At 55.9% G+C, this 27,523-nt stretch overlaps 8 protein-coding genes across 8 annotated transcripts; 4 read left to right on the forward strand and 4 right to left on the reverse strand.

Moving 5' to 3' along the window:
* Positions 1 to 831: 831 nt before the first annotated feature.
* On the forward strand, positions 832 to 3,153 carry DICSQDRAFT_167452 (GMC oxidoreductase; the record flags this gene model as incomplete). The annotated part of the gene is made up of 5 exons (XM_007363027.1): positions 832 to 1,111; positions 1,181 to 1,544; positions 1,602 to 2,061; positions 2,117 to 2,848; positions 2,908 to 3,153. The coding sequence occupies 5 exons, from the start codon at positions 832 to 834 to the stop codon at positions 3,151 to 3,153; spliced, it is 2,082 nt and encodes a 693-aa protein (XP_007363089.1).
* Positions 3,154 to 3,795: 642 nt separating this feature from the next.
* On the reverse strand, positions 3,796 to 5,422 carry DICSQDRAFT_167453 (uncharacterized protein; the record flags this gene model as incomplete). Its single annotated transcript, XM_007363028.1, has 2 exons — positions 3,796 to 3,825; positions 3,896 to 5,422. 2 exons carry the CDS (start codon positions 5,420 to 5,422, stop codon positions 3,796 to 3,798), a joined length of 1,557 nt encoding a protein of 518 aa, XP_007363090.1.
* A 2,726-nt stretch (positions 5,423 to 8,148) lies between these two features.
* On the forward strand, positions 8,149 to 8,355 carry DICSQDRAFT_53124 (uncharacterized protein; the record flags this gene model as incomplete). Its single annotated transcript, XM_007363029.1, has 1 exon — positions 8,149 to 8,355. A coding segment is annotated over one exon (207 nt), but the record flags the coding sequence as incomplete, so codon positions are not given.
* Positions 8,356 to 9,131: 776 nt separating this feature from the next.
* DICSQDRAFT_160095 (uncharacterized protein) lies at positions 9,132 to 10,876 on the reverse strand (the record flags this gene model as incomplete). Its single annotated transcript, XM_007363030.1, has 2 exons — positions 9,132 to 9,300; positions 9,356 to 10,876. The coding sequence occupies 2 exons, from the start codon at positions 10,874 to 10,876 to the stop codon at positions 9,268 to 9,270; spliced, it is 1,554 nt and encodes a 517-aa protein (XP_007363092.1). The 3' UTR covers positions 9,132 to 9,267.
* A 456-nt stretch (positions 10,877 to 11,332) lies between these two features.
* Positions 11,333 to 13,205, forward strand: DICSQDRAFT_160096 (cystathionine beta-synthase). Its single transcript, XM_007363031.1, has 9 exons — positions 11,333 to 11,491; positions 11,554 to 11,691; positions 11,743 to 11,774; positions 11,827 to 11,868; positions 11,922 to 12,009; positions 12,067 to 12,128; positions 12,188 to 12,394; positions 12,452 to 12,765; positions 12,832 to 13,205. Exons 1-9 carry the CDS (start codon positions 11,383 to 11,385, stop codon positions 13,040 to 13,042), a joined length of 1,203 nt encoding a protein of 400 aa, XP_007363093.1. The 5' UTR covers positions 11,333 to 11,382; the 3' UTR covers positions 13,043 to 13,205.
* Positions 13,206 to 13,381: 176 nt separating this feature from the next.
* DICSQDRAFT_81480 (uncharacterized protein) lies at positions 13,382 to 18,969 on the reverse strand. The gene is made up of 12 exons (XM_007363032.1): positions 18,844 to 18,969; positions 18,684 to 18,780; positions 18,559 to 18,632; positions 18,320 to 18,503; positions 16,350 to 18,267; positions 16,200 to 16,289; positions 15,924 to 16,145; positions 15,309 to 15,871; positions 14,992 to 15,246; positions 13,958 to 14,939; positions 13,746 to 13,905; positions 13,382 to 13,685 (listed from the first exon to the last, which is right to left on the reverse strand). Exons 1-12 carry the CDS (start codon positions 18,857 to 18,859, stop codon positions 13,474 to 13,476), a joined length of 4,773 nt encoding a protein of 1,590 aa, XP_007363094.1. The 5' UTR covers positions 18,860 to 18,969; the 3' UTR covers positions 13,382 to 13,473.
* Positions 18,970 to 19,105: 136 nt separating this feature from the next.
* DICSQDRAFT_153354 (HD domain-containing protein) lies at positions 19,106 to 21,791 on the forward strand. The gene is made up of 11 exons (XM_007363033.1): positions 19,106 to 19,263; positions 19,322 to 19,354; positions 19,414 to 19,430; positions 19,488 to 19,559; positions 19,610 to 19,653; positions 19,707 to 19,765; positions 19,822 to 19,896; positions 19,948 to 19,990; positions 20,050 to 20,079; positions 20,133 to 21,150; positions 21,228 to 21,791. Exons 1-10 carry the CDS (start codon positions 19,144 to 19,146, stop codon positions 20,294 to 20,296), a joined length of 657 nt encoding a protein of 218 aa, XP_007363095.1. The 5' UTR covers positions 19,106 to 19,143; the 3' UTR covers positions 20,297 to 21,150; positions 21,228 to 21,791.
* Positions 21,792 to 22,721: 930 nt separating this feature from the next.
* DICSQDRAFT_133958 (FAD/NAD(P)-binding domain-containing protein) lies at positions 22,722 to 25,560 on the reverse strand. Its single transcript, XM_007363034.1, has 10 exons — positions 25,452 to 25,560; positions 24,906 to 25,402; positions 24,588 to 24,785; positions 24,440 to 24,522; positions 24,066 to 24,380; positions 23,972 to 24,008; positions 23,897 to 23,907; positions 23,697 to 23,827; positions 23,508 to 23,637; positions 22,722 to 23,445 (listed from the first exon to the last, which is right to left on the reverse strand). Exons 2-10 carry the CDS (start codon positions 24,964 to 24,966, stop codon positions 23,032 to 23,034), a joined length of 1,380 nt encoding a protein of 459 aa, XP_007363096.1. The 5' UTR covers positions 24,967 to 25,402; positions 25,452 to 25,560; the 3' UTR covers positions 22,722 to 23,031.
* Between the last annotated feature and the right edge of the window lie 1,963 nt (positions 25,561 to 27,523).

Genomic DNA, 27,523 nt, shown 5'->3' on the forward strand with positions numbered 1-27,523 from the left:
GAGAGGGGCCTTGAACGGAATACTCAATGCGGGCTTGTGCGGCTCCCCGCCTTTTGCACTTTACACCAGAACGCCCGAGACGACAGCGACAAGATCAATACCTCACACAACCTCTCACGTCGGGAAGCTCTATCCCAGCCCGCGTTCCCCTTTTTGACCGATGCCAGTACCAGTACGCTGAAGTTCTCGTGCCTTCCACTCGGTAACACAAGGCCGACGAGTGAAAGTTGGCTAACGAAGCTCCGGATGGATCGGCAACTGGCCGTCGGCACTGCCAAGGACGTCCCCGGCGAACATGGCTTTGTGACCACATAGTGACTCACATCCCAGCTTGAACGCCTTGTTCCGCCAGGCGAGGGCAAGGCAGACACGCCGCTGGCAGACGCTTCATGCTACTGTAGCGATGGGGAACGCTACGCATGGGTCATGCTTGGGACTATCCGTGAGTTTTCCGCGTCTGGTGAGGGCGAGGCGCGCTGAGGCCCGGCTTGGGCCGTCATACAAACCAGCTGGGCGTGACGCCGTGCTGATGCCGGCGCAGTGAGCGTGACGGGGTTGAGTGTCCGAGCGAGCATCGGCCAGACGACTCGGACCTCGCCCAGACTCGCCCCCCCCCGAGCACGTTTGAATGGTTTGGGCGAGCGACCGAGGTCTATTAGACGTAGAACATTCATCCGCCTGCACCGCCTGGCCCTCCGAGTCCGACCTCATTCGATTTCCTTCATAAACGAGTTGCCGCGCCCGCCAGGCACCCTCCAATACTCCACCTTTACGACTCGACTAAACTCGTCAATCTTTTCTTCACGACCTCCCCCTCCCCTCCCTTTCGCGATGCGGTCTCTCAGCTTGCTCCTGCTGACCGCCTCGCTCTCCCAGTGCGCGTTCGCCTGGCAGGGTGGTCACCGCGACATCCATCCCGAACACACCCTCCGCGAGCTGCACACGCGAAACATCGTCTACAACGGCCAGATCGCCAGCGCGTACGACTTCGTCATCGTCGGCGGAGGCACCGCAGGGCTCGCACTCGCCTCCCGCCTCTCCGAAGACTCCAACACCACCGTCCTCGTCCTCGAAGCCGGCGACACCGGCGACGCCGTCGCCAGCAGGATCAGTGCGTCCTCCCGCTCGTACGAGCAGTGACATCATATTGATCGTTCGTATCACCTCGCTCTATTTACAGACGTCCCCGCGAACGCGTACTATCAGGGCCTCCCCGGCTCGTCGTACGACTGGCAATACCAGACCGTCAAGCAGGCGCAGGCCGGGTCCAGGCAGCTCGTATGGCCGCGCGGCAAGGTGCTCGGCGGCTCGTCGGCCATGAACGGCATGTATCACGTCCGCCCGTCCAAGGTTGAGATCGACACATGGGCGAGCCTCATCGACGGCGGCTCCGACAAATGGAGCTGGGACAAGCTCTTCGCCGCGATGCAGGAGAGCGAGACGTTCACGCCCCCGTCGGCCACCGTGCAGGGCGAGGGCGACATCCAGTTCGTTGCCTCCAGTCGCGGCACCAGCGGACCCGTGCATGTGTCATATCCGGGCTTGTGCGTACACCCTGCTCATCCGACGCTTTTATACATGTGCTAATACGTCTGCCGCAGCATGCTTCCCGTCGTTGGCAACTGGACGCCGACATTGGCTAACGTTGGCGTCGCCTCCACCGACGACGCGTACGGTGGAGATGGTTGGGGCACATTTGTCGCAACGTCTTCGATCAATCCTAGCAACTGGACGCGCTCATATGCTCGGTCGGCTTACATTGACCCTCTCCCTCCTCGCTCCAACCTCGCCATCCTCCCTAACGCAACCGTCACTCGCATTGTCTTCGACACCTCGAACGCGAACAACTTAACCGCGACGGGTGTAGAGTGGGCCTCCGCAGATGGCGCTGCACAGCAAACGATCAAGGCGAACAAGGAGGTCATCTTAGCCAGTGGTACCATCGGCAGCCCGCAAGTGCTGCAGTTAAGCGGTGTCGGGCCGTCTGACGTCTTAAAGGCCGCGGGGGTGAACGTGCTGCTTGACCTGCCAGGTGTTGGACAGCATCTGCAGGACCACATTGTACGTGTTTCTACGGCCGTTTTCGTCTCCTTTGCTGATAGCCATCTTGCTCTAGAGCACGGAAGTCACTTGGAACGCCAACATCGACACGGCAGGCTCCCTGCACGCCAACGATGCGGACGGCAACACTGCCGTCTTCATGTCCTTCATCAACTCCGCCACTGCATACGTGAACATCACCAATCTCCTAGGAGACTTCGCGTCACAGTTCCAGCAGGAGATCGCCGCCAACTACTCCTCCTCGCTCGCCAACCTCTGCCCCAGCACCGACGCCACGGTCCAGAAGGGCTACGAGCTGATCCACAACACCACCCTCAACACGCTCCTCACGAGCCCCATCGGCCAGGTCGAGATCCTCCTCAGCCTCGTCTCCGCAGGCTCCATCTCCGTGCAGGCCGCGCTCCAGCACCCCTTCTCGCAGGGCCGCATCTACATCACGTCCAGCGACGCCTTCACGCCGCCCGCGATCGACCCTCAGTACCTCTCGCACCCCGCCGACCGCGTCGTCCTCCGCGAGGGCCTCAAGCTCGCGCGCAAGATCGGCCAGACCGCCCCGCTGAGCAGCGCGCTCGGCCAGGAGACGTACCCCGGCGCGGGCGTGCAGACGGACGACGACTGGGACGCGTGGCTCGCGACCACGATCGGCACCGAGTACCACCCGTCATCCACATGCGCGATGCTGCCCCTCGACGCGGGCGGCGTCGTCGACGCGGACCTCAAGGTGTATGGCCTCGCCAACGTCCGCGTCGTCGACGCGTCCGTGTACCCGCTGTCGTTCTCCGCGCATGTGAGCACACATAAATTTTTGTATTTATATTCCGCCCATTGCTGATGCGTTTTTGCCAGCTGCAAGCACCGACGTACGGCCTCGCCGAGCAGGCCGCGAAGATCATCCGCGCGACGTACAACGGCGTCGGCTGGCCGTCTGCCAGCGGTGACAACTCGGCTTCGGGCTCGAACACCTCGACGACCGCCGCGGCGCCTTCGTCTACTAACGTCACGACGGGCCACAAGAACGGCGCCTCGACGCTGTCGTACAGCGGCTCGCTCGTGCTGGCCGTCGCTGGCGCGCTCGCCGCGCTGCTCCTCTGAGGCCCCGTCACGCCGGATCCGTGATGTGTGATGCCGGTTTGTTTTGTAGCTGCCATGCATGCATTGGCACGGACTTGTAGCATCAAGGACTGCTCTCGTGTTTTCGCTACTGCTGTTGCACTGTTCCCGAGGGAACGACCGTGCGTCCTGTCTCTAACTCGTCTCAGCTCACCTCTCTGTGGTGATGGACACTGTCTGTATTTGCAATTGACTCTGCTACCTGCATATCGACCCGTGGCTGCCGCCACGGCCTCCCCTACTCTTCAGCTACCTACATAGTGTATGTGCGGACTGATGCTTGCGGCCTAATACTGCATGCAAGACAGTAACCCCCTATCTACGATCCCGTCCGCTTAGTTCTGTACCTAACCCCGTTGACTCCATCCACATCGTTATTCCGAACTCTCCCTTTGCATTGTTCTATCTCACGTGTAGGATACCCTCGCAATACCTTATACCGCCCTTGGTAGATTGTATCCCGTTCCGTTGACATTGGCCTCCCCATATTGTACCGTACCGTAGAATGTGAGCGCTGGTTGATAAGTCTGAGCAGTCTCCCGCCGGGTAACCCTTCATAACCTTATGTTGGAGGAGGCGTAGGTCTTCTCCTTGTCGTTGTGAACGAGCTCCCAAGACCCTAGTTTACAGTGCGCCTCCCGATTCAAATGCGAGCTGCCAAGAATCGTTTAGAACGTGAAGGGTCTGCCTTACTGACTCATTTGCAAGTGGGTCCTATACTCACGTCATTCCGAAAGAGCTCGTCGCGTATCTTCTTCCAGGCATGGCGCGTGTCCGTCAACAGCCGTACATTGTGCTCGCATCGTTGGCACCATATCTTGTTCGCCAGCGAGTCCGACAACAGCTGCTCGTAGTCCGGCTGTATACGATACAGGTCCCTCGTCGTATCTGCGTCACCAAGCTTGTCCGCATAGGCACGGACGACACCCTGGACCCAGGGGTGTCCGTCAGCCGACCGCAGACCCGCCATAGTCTGAATTTTGGTGTCAGAAGCAGGTGGGGGCGCAGGCCGCCCGACCTTCGCGGCCTGGGCAGCTACGAGCACCCTGCTTCGGCGGCGATGCATGAGCAGGTGGTGGTAAGCGTGGGCCGGGGTCCGCTCCATCTCGGGGTGATAGCCGTACGACTCGTACACATCGTGGCGCATCTCCGAGGCTCTGGATTTGGCGATGTCAGGGAAGCGCAGTTGGGCGGCGAGTAGGTAGCCCAACAGGGGCTGGCGATCTGCTAGGGTGAGGTACGGCCCGCAGCGGAGTCTGAGCAGAATATCTGCGAAGCCGAAGTGCCGAGCGGCGACCATCATCCCTACGATGCCGTATATCGAGTGCCATTCATAGACAGATGGTGGTCGTTCGGCATAACACATGTCGAGCAGCGGACCTAAAAACACGCCCTCGACACCCATCTGAAGCACGGGCAAGGCGTCTGGAGGTGGAGGTCCTGAGACTGCTTCGGGGCATAGGGCAGTGATGCCGTCGCGGAGAAGAGGTGAGGCAAGGAGGAGGGTGATCCTATGAGCTCTGAACTCCTGCCCGTCAGACGAGCGGCAAATGATGTCGGCATAAGGAAGGGATGTAAACCCGAGCTCACGAGTGCAATGCCAAGGCTTCGCGGTGGAACTCTTGGACGGTGGCGGCTCTGCAGCAGCAGAACCAGCTTTGAGGAATGTGAAAGACTCCTCGACAGCACCCTTGGACCGCAGAAACTTCGTGAGGCGGTAGTAATCTCCAGCAGACACTTCGGGGAATTCCTCTGGACCCTTGGTGGGGAGCTCTTTGCCCAGCAGGGCGCTCGCAGCGGCCCTGGCCTCTTCTTCTAGATGGAGAAGACAAGCATATGCCCAGACCCTTAGTGGCTGTTCCTCGAGAAACGACAGCAACATCTTCTTCAGTACTGCGGAAGCTTCCTCCATTTGATACTTGATTGCTGCCGCAAGAACGGGTCGGATGTCCTTCAGGTCCACTAGCACTGGGTCCGCTGTCGGGTAGCATAGACGGAGTAGTGGATCAATGGCATTGCTGTCCTCCGCGATCACGACCATAGGCATTCCTTCGAATGTGGGACCCTCCTGGATGTCAGTCGCCCCGCCGCACGGCAACGCCGCGAGCAGCTCGGCGAAAACAGGCGACGCTTCCAGCAGAATCGCGCTCCGCACGCGGAAATGCACGCCGTCCCGACATCGGAGGACAACATCGGCCGCGGAATTGTCGAAGGGAGCTAGAGCGAACGTGGGCGCTGGAGGTTGGGACATGATGAGCGACTACAAGACAGCTCGATAGCTGCTTGAATCCGGCCTCCCGGTCAAACGTAATGTTCAATCGGTAGAAAAGCCACCGACCTCTTACCTGCACGAGAGGATCACTGTACCGTAGCTGGAGTACAATATGAGGGACTCGAGGTGGCTTAGAAAATGACTTGGGTGCTTGAAGCGAAGTATATCGATAAGGGACGCATACCAAGCAAAAGAACTTGCTTCCCGAGACACGTTGCAGTAGGATCTGCGGTGTCTACTTACCGGAATAGTCGGACAATAGCAACGAAATCTCATCATGAGAATGACTCCAGGAGAGGTGTACCAGACTACGTGGGATGCGAAAGAGTAAAGACAACCTCATGCGTTTCCCGCTAGAAGCTATTGCAAGTGTTGTCGAGGGGTGGTATTAAGTATCGAGCCTCAGCGATGGGGGGTCATGCATCATGTTATGAATAACGGCTATCGAGAGCGAATAGGCGTGTTCAATTAGGGGTGCTCAATTCTTGTCGGTCGCTCAGTTGCTCGCGCGCCTATTGGGCGCCTGCCTAGCTGCATTCAAGGTCAGCTCAAGCGTCTGCAGCACAGCGAGCAGAGACACGCAGGCAGCAGGTGCAACACGACCGCATGATGCCCCCGAGCTGGGACTAGAGAGCGACGCGAGGATTTGACAATTCAGAAGCTATAAAGTTGCTTGTCTCGAGATATGGAGTCGCCTCACAAGGTTTGAGTCCAGTTGCCATCGAGCCCAGAGCGGCACCCTCAGCTGAACCATATATATGTCGTGCTGATTCTGTTTCCGACTTGGGCGCATTGTGTACAATAAGTCCAGGTCAACGAGTTTATAAGCTCTCCCGACGTCACCATTCACTTGCTGGGCTGATTTCCCGGGCCTAACAAACCTAGCATGAGACGATCTTGTCGATCTCGCTGCACCCGCTGCCTGCGCACCTCTGCTCGCTGTGCTGCAGACGCTTGAGCTGACCTTGAATGCAGCTAGGCAGGCGCCCAATAGGCGCGCGAGCAACTGAGCGACCGACAAGAATTGAGCACCCCTATTCTTGTCGCTCGCTCATTTCTTCGCGCGCCTACCGGGCGCCTGCCCACCTGGATTCAAGGTCAGCTCAAGCGCCTGTAGCAAAGCGAGCAGAGGTGCGCAGGCAGCGGGTGCAGCGAGATCGACGGGATCGTCCTATGCTAGGTTTGTTATACCCAGAAAACCTGTCCGAGAGTGGATGGAGACATCGGGAGAGCGTTATAGACTCGTTGCTCGAGAATAATCGTACACAATGCGCCCAAATCCGAACCAGATTCGGCACGACATACATACGGTTCACCTGGGGTTGCCGCTGTAAGCCTGATGGCAATTGGACCCAAAACCTTGCGGGACGACTCCGCGTCTCGAGTCATAGAGCTCTCTAGATTTCGAATCGTCAAGTTTTCGCGGCGCTCCTTAGTCCCAGCTCGCGACCCTCATGTGGTCATGTTGCACCCGCCGCCTGCCCCCCTCTGCTTGCTGTGCTACAGGCGCTTGATCTGACCTTGAATCCAGGTAGGCAGGCGCCCGTTAAGCGCGCGAGGAAATGAGCGAGCGACAAGAATTGAACACGCCTAATACGGTGGGCGTCTGTCCTGGTAACTCACGATCCTAAGTTGGCGCCAGACTCAGTGCGTTCGCTGGAACATTCATTTTGGCATCCCCTCACGCTCAGGACTACCATGTGTCTCTTGTGCTGCCAGTAGAAGAGGCGGCGAGCAAAGCTGCCAATGCCAAAGACATGATGTACTCCCTGTGCTCCAAACGCCACTGCCCTGGCCACGCTTAGACATGATCTTGCATCCTGCAACGCGGCGAACGAAGATCCATTCCAAGCTCTCTACAATCTGGGAGAGTTTCATGTCAAGAATCCTCTCCCCATCTGTAAGTGGCACTATATGATCTCGAATTCCCTCCATGTCCACTGCGGGCTCAGAGCCTAACCGCCGAACAGTCAGGAAGACGAGAGGAAGAACTCCTGCTCCTTTTTCAGTCGCGAAGATGATGTCATGAAGGACCTGCAGTCAACACCACGAAAGCATTCAGATGCTAAACTCATGGCATGTGCGCTCCTAATTAGCGGAACGCTGGACCGTTTGTCTTACCCTCTCGAACAGGCCCTGGCCAGGGATCACTTCAGCTGCATGGTGACGCGTAGAGTCGACTTCTCATCCTATGTGAACGGTCTTACCACTCTCCAGCTAGGGGAATTGATGGGCAGCACGCAGTGCGCTCACATATTCCCAGACTCGCTCGCTGACTTTCAGCAGAAGGAAGCAGGAACAAGGTGCGTGTTCAAACGCGCATTCAAGTATATATGAATTCAGTGACTGACCCAGCTAACATTCTCAGGCACACCAGGTTGCGATAGCTTGGACATTATTGAAATGATTAGGTTACGAGGATGTCTACAATGAACTGAAAGCGGACGTCACCAAGACGAGTCTTCATCGGTTAGAGAATATCATGACAATCGAACCCTTCATCCACGAGCTCTTTGACACGATGTGGATCTGCTTTGAAGCGGACAGTGAGGTGAGAGGTTCCATACATGACCGTCTTTTTGTACACACTTCATATATAACAGGCGAATGTCTATCGCGGCACTATTCCACCGCGCTTGGAGCTGGCTCACCATCATTTGAACGTCCCGGCAACCGTACATTTCACCGCGCATAGTGACTGCCCTCTACCTAGCCCGAAGTATCTTGCCATCCGTGCTGCTTGTTGTCGCATTGCGCGCATGTCTGGTGCTGCGGAGTACCTCCATATCATACTTCGCGATATGGAGGAGTTCCAGGTCCTATCTGAAGATGGTGCGTCTGCTGACGTCCTCACGTACGCTCTCCATCGCCTTGTAGAGCCTGATGCCCCGTACCGCGCAAATGACACTTGATAAATATGGCACTCTCCGTGTGTACACGTCTCGCGAGCGGCGAACACGACTTTGTCTCCTTACACGGCGACAATAATCCGCCTGCACAGCACAAGGGTAGGCTCGACACAAGCCAATACGTGAGCAGCGTCGCGCGGAAGGTCTTACTACGAGAGCTGGCACAGATAGTCGCATGGCGCTCTGCAGCTCGTTCTGGACGCTCGCCTCCAGTCAGGCTCTGGTTCTGTGCGCACCGTGAGCAGAAGTGCGCTTATGTATATCTTCATCTCACATCGCGCGTCCAGCGGTCCAACTACTTCGCGGAGTGGGCGCACAGACATTGCTCACACGGGCCCTCCAGGACCAATCTGGCTACACCCTCAGAAGTTCGCCACGCCGCCGAGGAGATCAAGTAAGGCCAAATTGCACGAAAGGCAGGTTCTGTACCGCTTCATCTGAATCCAGATCGAAGACGCACGCAGTATAAACGCAAGGCAGGCAGCAGCCAAGCCTAAGTACGGCATGTGAAGCATCGTGAACACTCTGGCATTCCCGAAACCATTGCCAGTGCGTTTGCACGTCGTGTCTCAGATGGTTCTGCTTGTACTTTGGTAGCGTGGACATTGGCGGATGATAGTTAGGAACATGGTGCCGGCGCCAGGCGCCATCGAGGGTGAGGAGATCGGCTCTTCTGGAGGGCTTAGCCAGCACGCTCGCGTCTGACTCCCGCCCAACGATTGGCATAATAACAATAGCTCACTGTACTTTGATGAACACTTCTGTTGTGAGCATCGCTGTCAAATTTGCCTTGTGGACATGCTTTGCGATTGCGTTCGTTCTGTTATTTCAAAAATACATATGCATGATGACTCCGTGACGGTCCTTGTTGGAAAGCCACCAACCAAAGTAGAGGTATGCAGCATCCTCTGCAATTCACACCGGCAACCTTCGTTTCAACAGCTTGCCCTACAAGACATAACATCAGCTTGGGTATCCCGAAGAAACCCATTTTCTGACTCACATTGTTTGCATCCATCGCCTTCCTCACATCCGCATGCAAGTTCTCGATCCGCAATATCAGCCGCACGTTGTCCTCACAATCACCGCACCACATCCCCTTGTCCACAGACTGCTGGAGGGTCGCGGACGTCTTGGGCTTCTCCCACCAATGTTCGTCCTGATGCGGAGAGCGCAACTCCTCGACCGTGCGTTCCAGGATACCCAGCAACCACGGGTCTCCACGAGGTGGCGACTTATCACTCCCACTCCCGATGGAGGCAGACGCATCGACGTCCATCGTCTCGTCCGCCGCCGAGTCTCCAGAGCCCGCCGCCACCGCTTGGGACGTCGGCTTTACCACGGCTGTCAGCTTTGACGCGACCGCAAGAGACTCGCGCCGGTTGATCAGCAGATGATGGTAGGCCAACGCAGGGGTCGTCTCCATCTCTGGTATACACCCGTACGTGAACGGGTCCGCGTGCAGGAACGCGAGCGCGTCCTCCGCGACCTCCGTGAGTCCGAAGCTGCTTGCAAGCAAGTAGGTCGGGAGCGGCTGCGAGACCTTGAGCGTGCCGAATGAGTTGTATCTCAGCCGGCGGAAGTGCGTGTCCATCCTGAACCGCCGCGCACAGTCCATCATGGCGATGGCGTCGTGCACGGGGATGTCGCTGAGTCCATCGCAGTCGACAGGATAGCTCATCTCGAGGAGCGCCCCAAGGGGGGCGCCGCGTGCGTCGAGGCTAATCACAGGCAGAGAGGAAGATGGTTCAGCTGAGGTTGGAAGGGCAAGGATCTGATCTTGCAGAGTCGAGGATGCGGCACAGAGGATAATCTTGTGGGTTTGGAATTCCTGCCCATCGGAAGAGCGGCAGATTATGTCGGCGAAAGGCCGAGATCGGTATACGATCTTTGCCCCTGGTGGTTTGGTGCGTCGAATTCTCGGCACGTCATCAGGGCCAGGCTCCGTGAACTTGAACTGTTCACCGACGTCCCCTTTCGCCCGGTGGAATTTCACAAGCCGATAATAGGTCCCCGCAGAGATATCCTGCAACTCCAGCGGCGCATCAATGGGAAGATCCTTTCCAAGCAAAGCCTCCGCAGCTATCCTGGCCTCGGGTTCAAGTCTGAGTATGCACGCCAACGCCCACACGCTCAGGGGCTGTGACTTGACAAACGAGAGAAGCGCTTTCTTCATCAGCGCACTGGCTTCCTCCATCTCGTACTTCATTGCCGCCGCCAGCACTAGCCGGACGTCTCCGAGCTGCGTCAAGACCGGGTCGGTGGTGGGATAGCATAACCGGAGCAGCCGGTCAAGCGTCGCGCTGTCCTCTTCGACGGCAACGACCGGCTTACCATCCATGTAGTCAGAATTGTTGGCTAGCTGATTGGGGTCTGGCAGGGGAATGCCGAACATATCGGAGAATATTGGAGAAGCCTCTGCGATTATGCCGCTTCGAACGCGAAAGTTCACGCCGTCTTTCGAGCGGATCACGGTGTCGGCGGCAGGATTGTCGAAAGGCGCACGGGCGATGATGCCAGCCATGATGCCCCGCGGCTCAGCAGGATGTGTAATGTCTCAGACGGGTATGTATTAGCCTCAGAAATTCCTGCTAGTGCAAGAGAGAGTTGTAAGTACCAAACGATGGTACGGAACGATGTGGGATTCTATTCGTGGACGGACAACCAAGATGATCTCGGCGACTCGGACAATCTGCGCGGCTGTATGTTGAGCGATTTTACAGAGAGAAACTGCTTCAACTCTCCTGATACATATGGAATGCTTGAGTACTCACATAGTAAAGCCACAAGATGTTGCAATCGACGACCGCAGCAGCGACTTGGGACGAGAGCTTACACGAAATGGCCCAGATTAAATGACGACACGTGAGGTTAGCTATGTCGCGTCACATCGCGCGATGGCGCCCATCCGGATCTCGGCGGCCCAGCCCTTTAAATCGGCGGACAGACACAGAAAACATTCTACTCTTGCACCACCACCATTTTCTGTCTTCAGACACACTCGAAGATATCTGCAGTTCTCGATCATACATGGCGCGTACATCACAAATTCTCGATAACGCTCTCGGTGCCGTCGGGAACACCCCGCTCATCAGGTTAGACCGGATTGCCAAGGAAGAGGGGCTGCAGTGCAATCTCCGTACGTATATGCGTCCAGTTTGTACGATGCCGCAAATCTGAGCTTCCGCATGTGTTCCTCAGTCGGAAAGGTTGAATACACGTCTGCCGGCGGATCCGTCAAGGACCGTATTGCGAAGCGCATGGTGGAAGAGGCTGAGAAGGAGGGCAAGCTCATTCCCGGACACAGCGTAGTCATCGAGCCGACCTCTGGCAACACTGGTATGTCTCCCTGAGATGCCCGGATAAGTTGGACTGAGTAGTGTGTGCAAGGTATTGGTTTGGCAATGGCTTGCGCGATTAAGGTCAAACCAGCCAAATTTCTGCCCAGAACATATGCTGAATACTACAGATAAGGGATACTCGGTGATCATCACCTTGCCTAATAAGATGTCGTTGGTAAGCATTTGACCTGCACAGTTGGGTCTAGCTCTGACAGCTGCGCTCTACAGGAGAAGGAAGCTGCGTTGCGCGCATTAGGTGCCGAGGTCGTTCGTACACCAACTGAGGCTGCCTGGGACTCGCCCGAGTCGCATATAGGTAGAGCTTCCCTCTATAGCTCCCGCCTCTCGTGGCTGAATTCCTTAACGATCGCAGGAGTGGCACAGCGCCTGCAACGTGAAATTCCCGGTGGGATTATCCTAGATCAATACCGCAACGTGAGTGCTCAGAACGTGCACTCCTAGATCCGTCAGTTCACTATATCACGTTACCTTAGGTCAATAATCCTCTTGCTCATGAGTACACCACCGGCCCGGAGATCATAGAGGCTGTCACCTCCACGCCGTCCACCGTTTCGCAGCCGTCTTTAGGGAAGGTCGACGTCCTCGTAGCAGGTGCGGGTACAGGCGGAACGATCACTGGACTCTCGCGCGCAATCAAGAAGAAGCACAACAAGGACTGCATCGTCGTTGGCGTGGATCCCGTACGTTCCCTCGTATACCGTGGCAGTTCGCGCTTTGACCTCCCCGCTTTCTTGCAGAAAGGTAGCATTCTTGCGTACCCAGACGAGCTCAACACCGACAGCGTCGGTGCTCAGTACGTCGTTGAGGGGATAGGATACGATTTCATCCCAGATGTCCTTTCACGAGACCCGGCGGACGTGGACGAGTGGCTGAAGACCTCCGACGATGAGGCGTTCGCTGCCGTCCGCCTCCTCATGCGCCATGAAGGTCTCCTTGTTGGAGGAAGCAGTGGAAGCGCGCTTAGCGGGGCTCTGCGCTGGCTCCGGAGCGACAAGGGCCGGGCGATCGCTCAAACAAAGGGTCTGAACGTCGTCGTCCTTCTCCCCGATGGGTCAGTACTCTCCTGCGGTTCAGATAGATAACGTGGGAGCTTGAGAGCTCATCTTCGCGTTCACAGCATTCGTAACTACATGAGTAAACCCTGGTTCCTGAAGATGGCGCTCGAAGCCGAGCCGTCTCCGCTCGCTCGCCGGATCGCTGAGGTGCTCAAGACGTCGGAGAGCAACGTCGAGACGAACGTCGACGGCCTCGCGAACGGCATTGCAAGTCGCACTACAGCCACGAACCTGGAGAATTGTCCGAACGCTGCAGATGAGACGTCACATTGAGTGTCGAGAGAAGTTCCGACGTAGAAGCGCAGTACACACATGATAGACTGTATCCTTAGACGAAGGCATGTGTCGTGTCAGACCTTGCCACCCCGCAAGCCTGATATGTCTTCATTCTTTTGAACATTCAACGCGATGTTCTATTTATTATCATGACATCCTGCAAAGTCTCAGGCTTATGGCTTGCTGAAAGGGACCAGCCTTGGTTAGCTGGCGTTCTATATGGCGGAATGAAGGCGAAAGCATGGGTAACTCACGCGTCAAATTTTCAAACCTGATTGCGATGCGGGGGTCAGGCTCACTCACCAGGGTGCGATTACTGTGCTATTTAACGAATGAGTGGTATTAATGTATAAGGCTACAGTGTTACAGGGTCGGTTAATATGCGATGATGTATATATATCAGGTCCCAGTGAATTTGCGGATTCCAATTACTCTTCTACTTCTGGCGTGACCTCTACCCTTGCTTCTGCTTGCTGCTCAGTGCTGTTTTCTTGCTCCAATTCCAAGTTGCGTAAGCGCAACTCCACGAGGAACTCCTTGTCGCGAATGGTCTGTGACCAAGACGCCATCACCTTCGACAAGGAATAGGCAGCATGTACTAGCCCAGCCACTGTGAAGATTCCGGGATAGACATGTAGGACTAGAGCATGGAAGATGTCAGCGCCGGGTCACTGCTACGCATACGCTCCGCGGAACTCACAGAGGAAGTCGCCGTCCAGAGGAAGGGTGACGACACGTTGGAGGCCCCATAGCACAACAGCAGGGAGGACGATCATTCCCGACAGACCTAGTGTTAGAGGGGCGATGACGTCCTTTGTCGCTCTTACTGGGTCGAGGTGCGTCCATCCGTTCCGCAGAATCTGTTTGAAGAAGTGAGCCTGAGGGTACAGCGGCTGAAGTGGAAGCACATACACGCTCGATTCCATGCATCATACCCTGTGCAGGAGGGTGCATGCGTAGCGTGCGAACGATGATTTTGCTGTAGAATAAGCCCAGAGCCCACATGTCCACGACGCGGATACGGGGCTCCATCAACGGGGATGCAGTGCGCCGGATGGGCTGGATCATGTATAGCTCGAACACGAGCCCGACAAGCGTAGGGATGATGACACCTAGCATGACTATCATATACGATGCCTGAGCGGTCCAAAGCAAAACGCGTTTGAGGACGAACAAAGGCCATTCGGCACGTTGCTCCTCGCTATTCCAACGCCGCTGACGGCGCTTGTCCATTCGGTCCAAAGCGGAACCAACGAGCCAGCATCCCCAGAGAAGGTAGAAGCCCACGATGAAGGAGTAGCCGTCGTGGACGTCGTGAGGTATGAACAGATGGAAGAAGCCCCGGCCCACCAGGATGGGAGCCGCGAGGACAGAGGCAAGCATGACGGAACCAGTGAGCCACAGGCACAGGAGGAATGCGATAATTCGCCGCCTGAAATGTGGCGGGATGTAGACCACGGTGTAGTCGTCTTTGACGAGCCGCCTCGCCTTCTGTGCTTCGGCGTCCTGGGCGTCTATCAACCGTCTCGCATCCTCGTCGACGGGAGTGCCGTCCTCGAGGACGGGGGCTGTCGCAGGCGAGTCCCTTACGAGAGCCACGTTGTCGCTGTTGGGTACTCGCTTGAAATCTCCGTCGTGAAGGGCCTCAGCATCGTCCATTTGAATGCCGTCTTGAATGAGGAGGAACCTCCAAGACCAATTTTTCGGCGTGAATTCCTCCGTAGCATAGCGCCCACCAAACATATATGACGAAAGGCGGAGCCGCGAAGCCAAATACTTCCAGAGCGATGAGCCAAACCGTCTCAGGGCTTTCCGAGGTCGGAAGGACTCCATAGTGTAGGGTAATACTAGCTGGAGCAGGATCAAATCAAGGGGCACCTCGGACAGAGGCTCACTGTGAGTCCAGGATTAGTCTCTACATGCACTGCAGGCCTAGTGAAACATACCGAATTCTCCACCTGAACGGCATGATGGTGCGACTGAAGAGTCGTAGAATGCCCGACACGGTAGCCACCCCAGCCGCGACCACGAACCCGTACATTATCGCGCTCAGTATCAGCTTGCGGATCTGGGTAAGGGTTGGGCGTTCAAGAATGTCGCGGATTGGGTGGAAGTTCTGGTCCTGCGGATCCTTGATGAACCACATAGCCCCAGGGCGCATGATTCCACGGCAACCAGACAGGAGGACGGCGAACTGGTACCTGCAGGCCGGATATGAATTAGTATGTGCAGGCACCACAAATGAAAATGTAGTTGTACTCACATGAACATCGTGCCCAAAACCCAGTGGTAGAACACCGCGGTCAATGGCGCATACATCAAAAACGCGGCCCGTGAACGGAAGCTGCCTTGTGGGAATAGCCACACCGTGCAGACATCGAGCATAACGCCACATCCGAGGGGGAATATGGCCAGCTCGATGATGATGAATGCCGCGACCTTGACCACAAGCAGCTGCTGACGAACAGCGTTGCGTACGGCACGACCGGCGCTTCTCATGCTGCCGACGGTGAGAATGTTCAAGTAGATGGCCAAAAGCAAACCGACGACGGCATAGCCGAGAAGTACGGCAAACGCTCGGTCGTTTGGTGTGTCTCCAGTCGCAAAGCGAATCCATGTCGTCTTGCCTTCGTCGGACCACTCGCGGACATTCTTCCCTATAGGAGCAAAGTAAGGCTCCGCTATGCGCATGAGCGTGGTGTCCTCTTCCAGTATGCGATAGAAGATCGACGAAGATGGCTTGGCTGCAGAAACGACGGAATCCGAAGGAGTAGACGGAGGCGAATGGTCCATGACCTGAGAGGCAATTGAGAGTAGGTTCCCGTACTGTGCATATGTGGATCAATATCCGGCCTGCAAAGCTCGCATACGGACTTACGGCGACCGTGGACAACTCTGCAAGCTTATCCGCTCGATCTTGACCAACATTACGTGCAATTCCCTTCATACCTGACTGGAGCGCCGTCTGGCATAACTGAACTAGCGGCGGCAGCACAAGTTTCGAGAAGAACAGGAGGACGGAGTCGACAATGGGGTCCGTGACCAAACGAATCAACCGAAGGGGTAAGTGAATCAGTTGTGCAGCTCGACGCGGATTGAGCTAGAATATTATGAGTGAGCTCGCAGCAACTACAGTTAGAAGGGCAGTGCTCACTGTCAAGAGCGCAGTTGACTTCCCGATGATGAACGGCAGGAATATCCCCAGGCCGATAGTAGTGTCCAAGATGACGGTCATGAGCACGGCCTGAACCGGAACCACGTAAGTAGAAGCTTGCAGCGATAGCTCCAGTATTGTACAGCTTACGTTTTGTAGCACACCAACGAGCGGTCCCCTCAGACCGATGGCCTCCAACGCGCCATCCATGTCGTCCTCGATATTGACCTCCGCGTCGAGATCCTCCGGCAACTGCTCTAACTCCGGGGGCTGGCCTAACACCCTCAGCTCCCTCCTGTCCTGCGCAGCGCCTGGTAGGCCATCCTCCGCATCCCCAGGAAGCGGCCCACCAAGCTCTTCCCTCAACTGCACGAAGGGTTCGCCCTCGTCGTCGTCCTCATCGTCGTCTTGCAGCCCATCATCGTCCGTCCACTGCGTTTCCTCCATAATGGCCTCACCCTCATCGTCCACGTCCATCTCCCCGTCCGCCATCTCCGCCATCTCCTGCACTCTCGCGCGCCGCATCGCCTCCGCCTCTTCCTTAAATCCGGACCGCGCAAGCGCGAGCCTCCGCATCTCCGTTTCCTCGTCCGTGTCGAATTCTGTGTCGGAGCTCTCGTCGTCATCGTCGTGCTGCTCGGCCGGGTCGCGGAAGTAGCGCGCATGCTCCTCTTCGACGCGCTCGGGGTCCAGGTACCGGTCCGGCTGCAAATTTCGCAGGTAATCACGCACGAAGTAATCTGGCTCCGCATCAGGAGGCACCTCCAACTCTTCCGGCGCGCGGTAGGTCGCGAGGCTAGGAGAGGCTAGTGGGGTGTCCCCGAGCGCCGCCTGAGAGCTAGACGGAATGGGCGACGGGGGGAGCGTCATGGTAGGTAGAGGAGGCCGCCGCAGGCCGGCCGTGGAGGTCGAAGGCTGCATCACATCCGCCGTAGCGTCCTCGACATTGATGAAATCGTAACTCGCACTACTCGAGGTTGCGAGTACCGGAGTGGACGGTCTAGTAGGCGTCCGCTCGTCTTCGTCGTCCTCGTCTTCGTCATCGTCGCTGTCGGAGCGGGGAGATGAGGGTGCGAAGGAGATACTGGCGGGCAGGTTGCCATTTCCCTTCTCCTTGTAAGGATTCGTTGACGTACCGGCCGAAGGTGAGTGCGCATCGCCATTCGAGGTAGACGGCGAAGGATAAGTAAACGTGAACTCCGAGAAAGCAGGAAGTTGATTCGGGTCTCGCGGACGCCTGTGATTGCGTTCCGGCGGCCAATTCTCGGGCTCGGGCTCGGGCTCGGACTTGGACGAGCTGCCATTCCGCTTCCGTAGCTCTTCATCGAAGTCTTCCGCTCTATGCGCGACATACCGCAGCCGCCGGAAGTCCTTGTCGTCATGCAAAGCCGCGCCCTCATCAAAGCTGGAGTCCCCTTCAAAAATCCTCGTCCTCCGAACCCTCCGACGAGCTCTCAATGACCGACGCTCCTCGAGTGCAGTCGTGTGCACCCTCCGCTTCCCCTTCGCGACGCGTGACGGACCCGCTTCTTGACTGTCCTCGGACGCTTGAGCGCTTCCTCTTGTACGTGGCTTCTTCGTACGCGCTTGGAAAGCATAATCATCACGCCGCCCATAACGGCTGTCCGGTAACGGAATGGCTCGGTCGTGTTCAGGTTCCGCGACAACGGGTGGTGGTGGGGGCGGTAGTCGCGGCACAAGGTGCACTGGCGGTTCTTGAGCTTGGGGAGGTGGGTTTTCAGGAAGCGGGGGTAACGCATCCGCGCCCGGGTCAACTACACCATCACCGTCCTCGAACACGCCAGGGCGAGCGTTTTGTGTGATCCACTCCCTGAGGAGGAATATTGCGACGAAGCTGAGTACAATGATAGACGCGATGATCTGACCGGAGAAGATATCTGATGAGATGGTGCGGTACATGGGATGGACGAAAAGGGATATGGGAGTGGGGGACTGCGCGTCCGCGGAATCAGAGGACGTGGCATTCGCAACAGTGCCGTTCGCGACGACGCCAAGGTAGAAGTCGAGTTCAGAAGGGGGCCTCTTCATTGCGCTGATCCACCATGCACTGCCCAAGATTTGAATAAAACAAAGAGACATACGCGCACAAGGGCACTCACGCTGAATCGCCCAAAGCGAAGTACACCCTCCATGTCCAAATCGTTGCCCACGGCAGAGCTGCTAGCCAGACAGTCGCTACGAGAGCTGCGCGGAGAGCGAAAAGAATGGCGGATACCACTTGATGGGAAAACTGTCGCAAGATCAGGAGGATGGGCAGCCTCTCGGGCATGTCCTTGGAATACACTGCAACGGGTGTGTGGGTGAGCATAGCCCGACAACCCAGACAGAATCAACACACCCTTGGTGAACGAGTACGGGTGTTTGCACACATCGCAGGTCTTCTTCTTGCTGTGTGCGAGCCATTCCGTCAAGCTTGCGGAGCGTCAACTCGGTGGCACGCCAAAGGAAGGTCATACAACTCACCAATCCTGATGAATATACCTGATCGTCCCAGAGCACTTGCAGGGATGGAACAACGGCTGTCCGGGCTCCGCGGGGGCGCTGCAGATTCGGCAGGTGTCTATGGGAACCATACATAGTGAGCACAAGCGGGGTAGCATACGGGCACTCGTGTGATACGTGCCTTGATCCTCCTGCATGGTTGCATGAGATACGCTGTTCACAGGCCAATACTTGGTCTCCTGCTGAAGCAGCAGGGCGGCGACGTCAAGTCGTCTCGTCAGAGAGAAAGTAGAAAGAGGAACGCCAGGATGGGAGACGCGGACAAGACGCGGATGGCGTATGGCGAAGGCGCCGGATGGTGCGGTTCAAGGCGCTTGCTCGGGCCGTCCGGGTCCACTTCTTGGCAGCTCCCCAACACCGCGGCGAATCCACCGAAGCTGCTTCTGAACGTCTTCGTCACAACAGGCGAGACACCTTGACTATGGCCGAAGAGACTTGCAGCACCACTCTCGCAAAACGTTCATTCCCTCCCCTGTACGTCTCGTCGGGGGACGTTGCACAAGACAAACTGGCCTTCTTCCATATCCTCGAAAGACTCAAGGTATGGTATAGTCGCAACCATGCTTTTTGTTCGAGACTCGATGAACAGCGCTCCGAAGACCCAGAAGAGAACCGGCTGGGTTGACCACAAAGTACGACGTTTGTAACCTACCAACATTTGAGCCTGTTTACAAGCCACTTCGTCCAGTAGGTCCCTGGTTCTGAGAGGTACGGAGCATGAATCGCATGAGATGAGATCACAGTCCTACACTCTGATCTATTCAGTATATCGGACCACATGTACCGCATGGCCATCCTTGCCATGTGTACTTCCGACCCGACACTGGACGTCTCCAAGTGAGAGCTCCATCTTTCGTTCCTTGTAACGGTTAGCTCACTCCACAAAGATGCGTCATGATGGCTTTGGTACATGATCTCGCTGAGGCGCAGGGTATGCACCATGAAGCGTTCGTTTCCGGGCTCATGCATCTTAACGCGAGCTAGTTGGAGACATTGCGCCTCGAGAAGGTATCCCGAAAGCGGAGAAACGTCGACTAGAGGCGGCAAGTCTCAGCGATTGATCCTCGTCTGACGTCTAGTTTTGAAGACGACACAACAGGAAGCAATGCACAACTTCGTCCACGAGATGCTGCATGACAGCCCACCTGCTCAACGATTCATGGACCTGTGGAATGTAGGTCCTGATATCTTGACATCAGCCTCCACTACACCCATAGTCTTCTAGGAATATGAGGCGGGCGAGAGCAACGAGGCGAAGTTTGTCAAGGGTAGGAGCTTCCCTGCTATCCTCCAGGCTAGAGACAGACCTTATTTACGAACAATACAGACCTCGACCGATTTGAGATGGCCTCACAAGGTATGCGGCGTCTTTCCCCCAAAGGACGTTCTGACTCCGGCGCTGTTACTCAGCCTTTGAATACGAGAAGAATCATGGGATGCAGACTCTCCAGCCCTTCTTCGACAGCAGCCTACCCTTCCTCAGGCATCCAGAGGTGCAAGAATGGGGACAAGCCCTTTCGGCGGAGAGGGAAAGGGAGAAGGGGACTCGGGAAGGACAGCCAGAGTCCACTTGACTCCAGTGCCCGCAGGAACTGCTGAGGACAAGCAGTCAATTGCTCTCTACAAGTCCACGGCCACGTGGAACAGCTAGCTGACCCATATCATCTGTCTACAAAGAATCAATCCAACTGCACACCCGCTTGAACACCTCCGTTCTCTCGGGCTCGTGCCAGTTGAAGATGAGAAAATCATGCACAGCGTCTGGAGAGAAGTCTTCGTGAACAACCACCGAATCCGCTTTCATCCTCTCCACCAACGCCTTCGAGTCGTCCAAGAATCTCTCCGCGCCACCCGTGGTGACGTACGTTTCCGGAAAGCCCTTAAACAGCGTCGAGCCCTCCGGGGGCTGAGCACCCACCGCAGCAGGAGAGAAGTAGCGATTGGTCTTGACAACATCCAGGTCCAGCGAACCCCGCAGGGACGTGATGGCATATTGAGCAAAGAACTCCCCCTTAGGAAGCCTCCTTGAGAAGATGTCCGAGAGCGCATTCTGTACACGAGACGACTCGGGCCCATCTCTGGATCCCATCAAGTCAAGCCATGCAGACGAGAGGAATAGGGCGCGCGGAGGCGGTAGAGAGGAGAGGTCGTTCTCGATGAGATGCCGCACGAGCGCGAGCGCGATGTTGCCTCCGGCCGAGTCGCCCGCGAATACGACATTCTTCGGCTCAAACCCACAATTCTGCACAAGGTAGCGATACGCGGCGAGCGAGTCCAACACCGCGGCGGGGAAGGGGTTGGCAGGGGGGTTAGGTGCCGACGCCGTCAGGCGGAAGTCGACTGAGAACGTCCGTTGCAATGTGCCTGAGCACTCCAGCAGGCCCCTGCTGATGTTGGCCGTCATATCGGATGGATGTGCAGTCCCTATCTGTGATGCACACGCGAATGAAAAAAACCATTGTGGTGAGCCTCAAGCGTGCGAGCAATTGGAAGATCAAGACGCACACAAAACGCGCCGCCATGCATATGCAGGACGACCTTCTCGCCCGGTTGTGCGTTTGGTCCGTTCCACGCCGAGCCCCTCCTGAGGAACCAGTACCCAGCGATCTTCGCTGGCTTAACCCCAGTTATGTCTGCGAATCGACGAATCTCGCCACAGAACAACGGCGAGTCGTCCGGAATAGGCTCAAGCCAGACGAATTTGGCGTTTGTCAAGGAGCTATCCAGGACTTCTTGCAAAGGATCGCGATGGCTGAGCTGAAGATGAATCTTGACCGTGAAGAGCTCCTGCAGCTCCTGAAAGCTTCGAATGATCAAGGAACGCTTGATTGTCCATGTAGGGCGAGGTCGACGAGAAGGAGAGATGTATGAAAGGAACCAAGCGGGGATTTTGACGAGGATGAAGGTGCCAAAGGAGTACACAAGGTAGGCTGCCCTGAAAGGTTGGTATTCAAGCAGTTTAGCCATCGTCACCTGCGCGCCAGAACCCAATCGAACACTGAGAGTGGTTCGAGCTCAAGTTGAATGCAGACACGAAATATGACGTTAAGTGATCTCCCACCCACTTGTCTGGGCCCGAACGACGAGGAATCACCAAGTAGAAACGTTCATTTCCCACCCCATTGTCCGGGCCCGCTATGACTGAGCTTTGGCGCCCACTGAATTGGTGCGTTCGGGCCCGTCGAACAACGGGACTCATTCGGCCCATGATGAACGTTGAACGCCAGCCACGAATGGCCCATCCGTCTTGAGATTCAGCTGCCAACGGTGCGCCCAGAATTGAATGGCGGCGCAGGGGTGGCGCTGGACTCGTTGGTAAGACTTTTGGATGTACTTAGTGCTAGAATGTGGGGGCAGCGGCTAGCGGCAACCTAGTGGCAGACTGTACTCAGTCAACAGGTGAGGGAAAAAAGCCCGCAGTGCCATAAATTCTCGGAGTAAGCGACCTGGATACAACCTCCTTGCCCGATGCCCGTGGTCAAACGTGGGTCCACAGCTCGAATAGGACCTGAGGGTTGGGGTCGTGATCACATCCTTGAGTCGGCATACCGGCGACCATTAGGACTAAGTCGCGAGATTGGCATTCTATTGTAGGGATGAACGCACTGGGACCACTGGTCGGCACATTGTAAAGTTCTGCGCCTTGAGTTGCATTACCGTCTGAGATCGGGGGCCCCACCCGTAGAGATGACAATAATGCCTGATCTTCTTGACGCATCCCTTATATCATTCGCAGCGAACACTACACTGAGGATTGAAGCCAATTCCTATCGGACAACGGAGCATGAGAAGGCGCAACACGGACTTTTTCCGCTGGCCACGTAGCAGTGGATCACTCAGATGCATGCCGACATTTGTATTGGGAGGGGCTACGGCATGATCAGATGCCTAGGAACACAGGGTAGAGTTTTTCCAGGAACGTTGCGATAGCGATTAGCAGAAGACAGACTCATGTAGATGACATGACATGGTGTACTGGCGTGTGGGAAAACATGAGGGGAAGACGTGAGCATTAAGACGTAAAAGGATCTTGCGTGACGAAGCATGAGCATAGCAAGGCGGACGACAAACTGAGGGAGTGGAATCTGAGACGAGCGGTGTATGTATGGCAGTGATTAGACGATGATATCTCACTTCGTGAGGGATGAGAGCTGGACGAAGGCAATGAGTCGAGGTCCGCATCCCGACGATGCGCTTCTGCGAATGGAAGGGTGGGGCCAAGACTCGACAGACACATAGGTGACGGCCACCCATCAGCTAGTACGAGAGCCATTCTTGTAATGACGCCGCGCGGCGCAATATACGCTTTTCAGGAATGGTGCATGGTGATCCCCGAGAAGAAGTCCGTCATGCTTGGCTGCTCGCGTGCCGCGGCGCTGAACCGACCCCAGTTCACCCACCACTCCTCCGCCGCATCTCCGGCGTCGTATGCGAATATTTCGGCGATTTCCTCGAATTGGGCCTTGAGCGTGCCCTCGTCCCAATCGTCATTTTTTGCGCGCATGTCGGCGTTGCGCTTGTCCGCCAAGGGGCCGTCGGGGAGTGCCACCATCCGCGCGTTTCCGACATCCGCGGCATTAACGAGCTCGCATCGTCGCTGACGAAGCTCTTGGTACGCACTGAGGAAGGAAGGGACCTGGTCGATCATGTTCAGATGGGAGAACAGTGAACCAAGCACGACTGCATCCTCGACTGCCATGCTAGTCCCGTGTGTGCCGCCAGGCTAGAGCGTCATAGTGTGAGAGCTGTCCAGTGGCTATGGGTGGACAGCGAAGGTCTACTCACGAAGGACGGGTGCGCGGCGTCGCCGAGAAGAACAATTCGGCCAGTAGAGTCGATCCATTCGTCTACTTTGTCGCGAGTCTTCCACTGGGTACGGATGAGATTGGTCGTCAGCTTGAGCGCCTTCTGAACTCTTAGAAGATGGGAGCGGTCAGATTGCAGTAGGACAATGGTCGGACGAAAGACGCTTACGCCAAGCCATAAGCGTTGGTGTCAAGATTCGCTGTGGAATAGATTTCGTCCCAAGTTTCCTCGCCGCCCTGGGGAAGCCCGTACAAGTTGTTCCAAGAATAGATATGGTATGCATACTGTTTCTTCGCCGCCTGTATGATATGAGCATCTATAAAGTTAGCAGGAATCACAATGCAACGCACGGATGTGGAAAAGCCTACCACGGGGTGTCCTAATCACACCCACATGTGAATATCAATAAGACATACTGAAGACAAGAAATGGGAAGCACATACCGGCCATGCTGCGACCGGGTGCCATACCGATTGCCCACTATTGCATCCCTCAGTTGCCATACGGACACCTCATCAAAGTATGGCGTATGCTCACCTCATCAGATAGTATGAATGGCGCGAGGTCGGGGTCATCCAGCATATCTTCAGCATCGACGACCCCGGTATAAAGCGTCATGCCACCAGGCTCCGCGCAGTCCTCCTCCTCTGAAACCACCTGTCGCACCAGGCTTCTGCACCCATCGGCACCCACCAGGATGTCGGCTGTAATGACCTCCCCACTTGCAAGAGTCACAGTGGGTTTAGCGTCCTCTTCCGTCCCCTGACGCACGGAGGTCACCTCGGTGTTGTAGTCGATAGTGGCGCCTGCATCTGTTGCAAGCTTGTGGAGTGTCCTCACAAGGTCCTTGTGCTATGAATGGTGGGTCAGACAACACGTATGTGCGCCTGTAAGAGAGGTGGTTCGCTCACATGCATTAGGAGGAAGTCGCCACCGGTCTCGGCGAGTACGGCAGGTTTCCACTCTAAATATCCCACAACCTCCCCAGTTCGTACTTGTCATTGAAGTGTCAATAGCATCAGGCCAGAGCGGCGGGGGTGATACACGAGACGCACTTACAGTTGAATGATGGCGAGCCAACACACCGCACGGATAGCTTCCTGAGCTCCTCCTCGCCGATCCACTGTCGGAGGATTTTGCTAAAATTGGGAGGCACGCGGTGCCCGCCGCTTGGCAGATCCATGCCATTCTTTTCAAGGACTCTGACCCGCTGTCCTGCTTTGCTGAGCACGTAGGCGACGGCAAGGCCGCCAACACCTGGGAGTGAAGAAGTATGAAACATCAGAACCTGAGCAACGCATTGCGTGGAGACATCCAAATACGACCACAGTGGGAGTGAACGGGACTGAAGAAAATGGCCATAGACCACGTACGAACCTCCGCCAACAACGATGAAGTCGAGGGAGAGGGCAGCCGGGGAGGGTATAGCAGACATCATGGGCTGCGGCGAAAGACGGAGAGCAGAACTGGAGATGCTTTATGTGTTGTTGCGAAGGACGGGGTGAGTGCACATGTGAAAGACCGGGGTGGATTGGGAGTCCAGAGTCGAGAGCGTCTCGAAGCAAATGAGTTCAGACATCATATACAACCCCGGCGGCGACCAGAAATGCGGCCCATTCCAGATGCCATACGGGCTTCGTTCGTTCTCATCGCTTGGAGTCGGCTAGTACGACTGGAAGGAAGAGCCCCAGCGTAGACGACGCCCGGCAAGGCGTAGAATCCCATCGCTAAGTCAATAAAAATGCTGAACGCGTCAAACCGGATCGAATGCCGTGTTGCTTCACAGTTATGTCAAGGAGATTACTGATGTATGCCACGTTGGCCCATCTGTTCCTGCACGAATATATTTGGATGATCACCGGTCAGTGCTCTAGCACTGAGAACGTGAGAAGCCTAGTCGTGACAAACGTCGAATCTACTTACCGGTCAGTACTAGCAGTGCGCCAACGTTATCGATGTGCATCGCCGACACTAAGGACGTTCTACTAACGGACGTTGCATTCAGCCGAGAAGAGCTCTGACGGAATCACAGCCCCGTCGCGGACCCCAGGAAATTTGTGGGCGGTCGTGTAAATACATCATGGTGGCAGATGAACAGCAGCTGAGGAAAACTCCGAGGGCTGCGGTGACACGAGAATTGAGATGATCTTAGGAGATGGCCAAAATATCGAGACTGTTGAGTCCGGCGAGTCTGCCGGACTCTGGCGGACTCCGAGGATCACATGACGCTCTCGGGAAGTACCCCTGGCGCCCAGACACCTAGACCCTGCTGATACAGTATCGCTACATCTCGGTATTCTATGACCACCTCATCGTCTCAGCTCCTGCTTACTGCCTGCCCATATGTATTGTATTGTATTGCATAGCATAGAAGTCGAATCTAATGGTATTTTTCATTTACATGCATATTTATCCTAAGGTCGCTCCCGCAAGTTTGGGGTATTGAGGTCTTCGCGGCGCTGTTGCTCATGACCCCACCTTGCATTGGGACGAATAGCAGCAGGAAGACGACGTTCGTAAAGGCCCTCATCGGGATGCTAGCATCAGCAGACATCAGAGGGAAGAATACCCGACACCCTGCCGCAAAGATTGGCTACTTTGCGCAACACCATGTCGACGAGCTCCACCAGTACCCTGCTCTGCTCTCTCCTTCATAGAGGAGAGGAATATGGAGTGCGCGGAGCAAGCGATTCCGTACGCACCTGGCAAGTACAGGATCAGAGCCATCGCTCTCCAGCCTGGCGCTCCCTTAGCGGAAGCTAGATGGTTCCCATCGTGTTCACTTTGGCGACGTTCGGGTCGTCTCTCCACCTTCAGGTTGTCTTGGACGAGCCAACCAACCACCTCAACTACCTGACAACAAAGGCACTTTGGAGATGGAGGTGTTAGAGTAATAAATGGGTCACAGTGCACGTCGTAACCCATGACCAGTCCTTTGTCTCCAAGGCAGCTGAGCAGGTTTACGCAGTAAAGAAAGGTCTAGTGTACTTAAAGGCAGGTATGGAGGAGTACGTCACATTGTATCGCAAAAGCAATATAAAGTGACAAGTGCATTGAGCTTGTATGTTATTTTTCATGTAGACTAGATGAGGGCTCGCCGATTGCACTAGACAGATGTTGTGTGCAATTGAATTACCTGCTACCGATTGAGGATGGCGGAAGCCGTTTCTTCGAGCTGGTTTACATTCGCCAGTGGCAGGTTTTGTGCCATGAGGAGCGCACAAGTCTCATATATTCCGTAGACAACATGATACAATACGTGGGCGGGGCGCGTCAATGGTTTGTATCCGGAGGATAGCTCCAGCCGCGAACATGCACCGTGAAGCCGACCTCTGCGCTGGCACAAGAAACTCACAAAAGGCGCCAGGGGGATCTAGCGGCAATCAGCAGTGCCTTGCTTGGCCAGATCATGTGATCCCCGGAGTCCGGCGGAGTCCGCCAGACTCGCTGGACTCAACGGTCTCGATGTTCTCGAGATGGCGGCGTGGCACTGGCAATACTTGACGCCCGCATACCTTCTGATGTCAACATGCCGCTGGCTCAGCCAAGGACCCCCGGTTATTCACTCAGAGGAATGATCCGATTTTCCAAAATCTTGCCATAAATGTCCGAAGGATCAGGCCTTTCCGGGAGCCAAATCTGTCCGGATTCGATCAGGCCTTCCGTATTTGTGCGCAAATTTGGCCGGACTATAGATCAGGCCATCTGGCGGCATGATGTTGTCCGGATTGGGCAGATCAGGCGCCCAGAGGCTGAATTTTCGCTCAGGGAATGTCCATATTGTTTGTTTGAGAGATCTACGGCAATCTGGACAACATAGAGTATGCTAGGGGTCATCTTGCAAATGGAGAGGCAAGAAATTCTGTCACTCAGCAGGCTGCCCTACCTCTTGCCCTCCAGCGCTTCTTGCGCAATTTCTCAGTTCACCGCCGGAAATGCAGAAACGTCCCTTTATGTTCCGGGATACAAGGAAAAGAGATAGCGACACCGGTTTG

Source organism: Dichomitus squalens, assembly GCF_000275845.1.
Source record: "Dichomitus squalens LYAD-421 SS1 unplaced genomic scaffold DICSQscaffold_5, whole genome shotgun sequence".
Taxonomy (NCBI): Eukaryota; Fungi; Basidiomycota; class Agaricomycetes; order Polyporales; family Polyporaceae; genus Dichomitus; species Dichomitus squalens.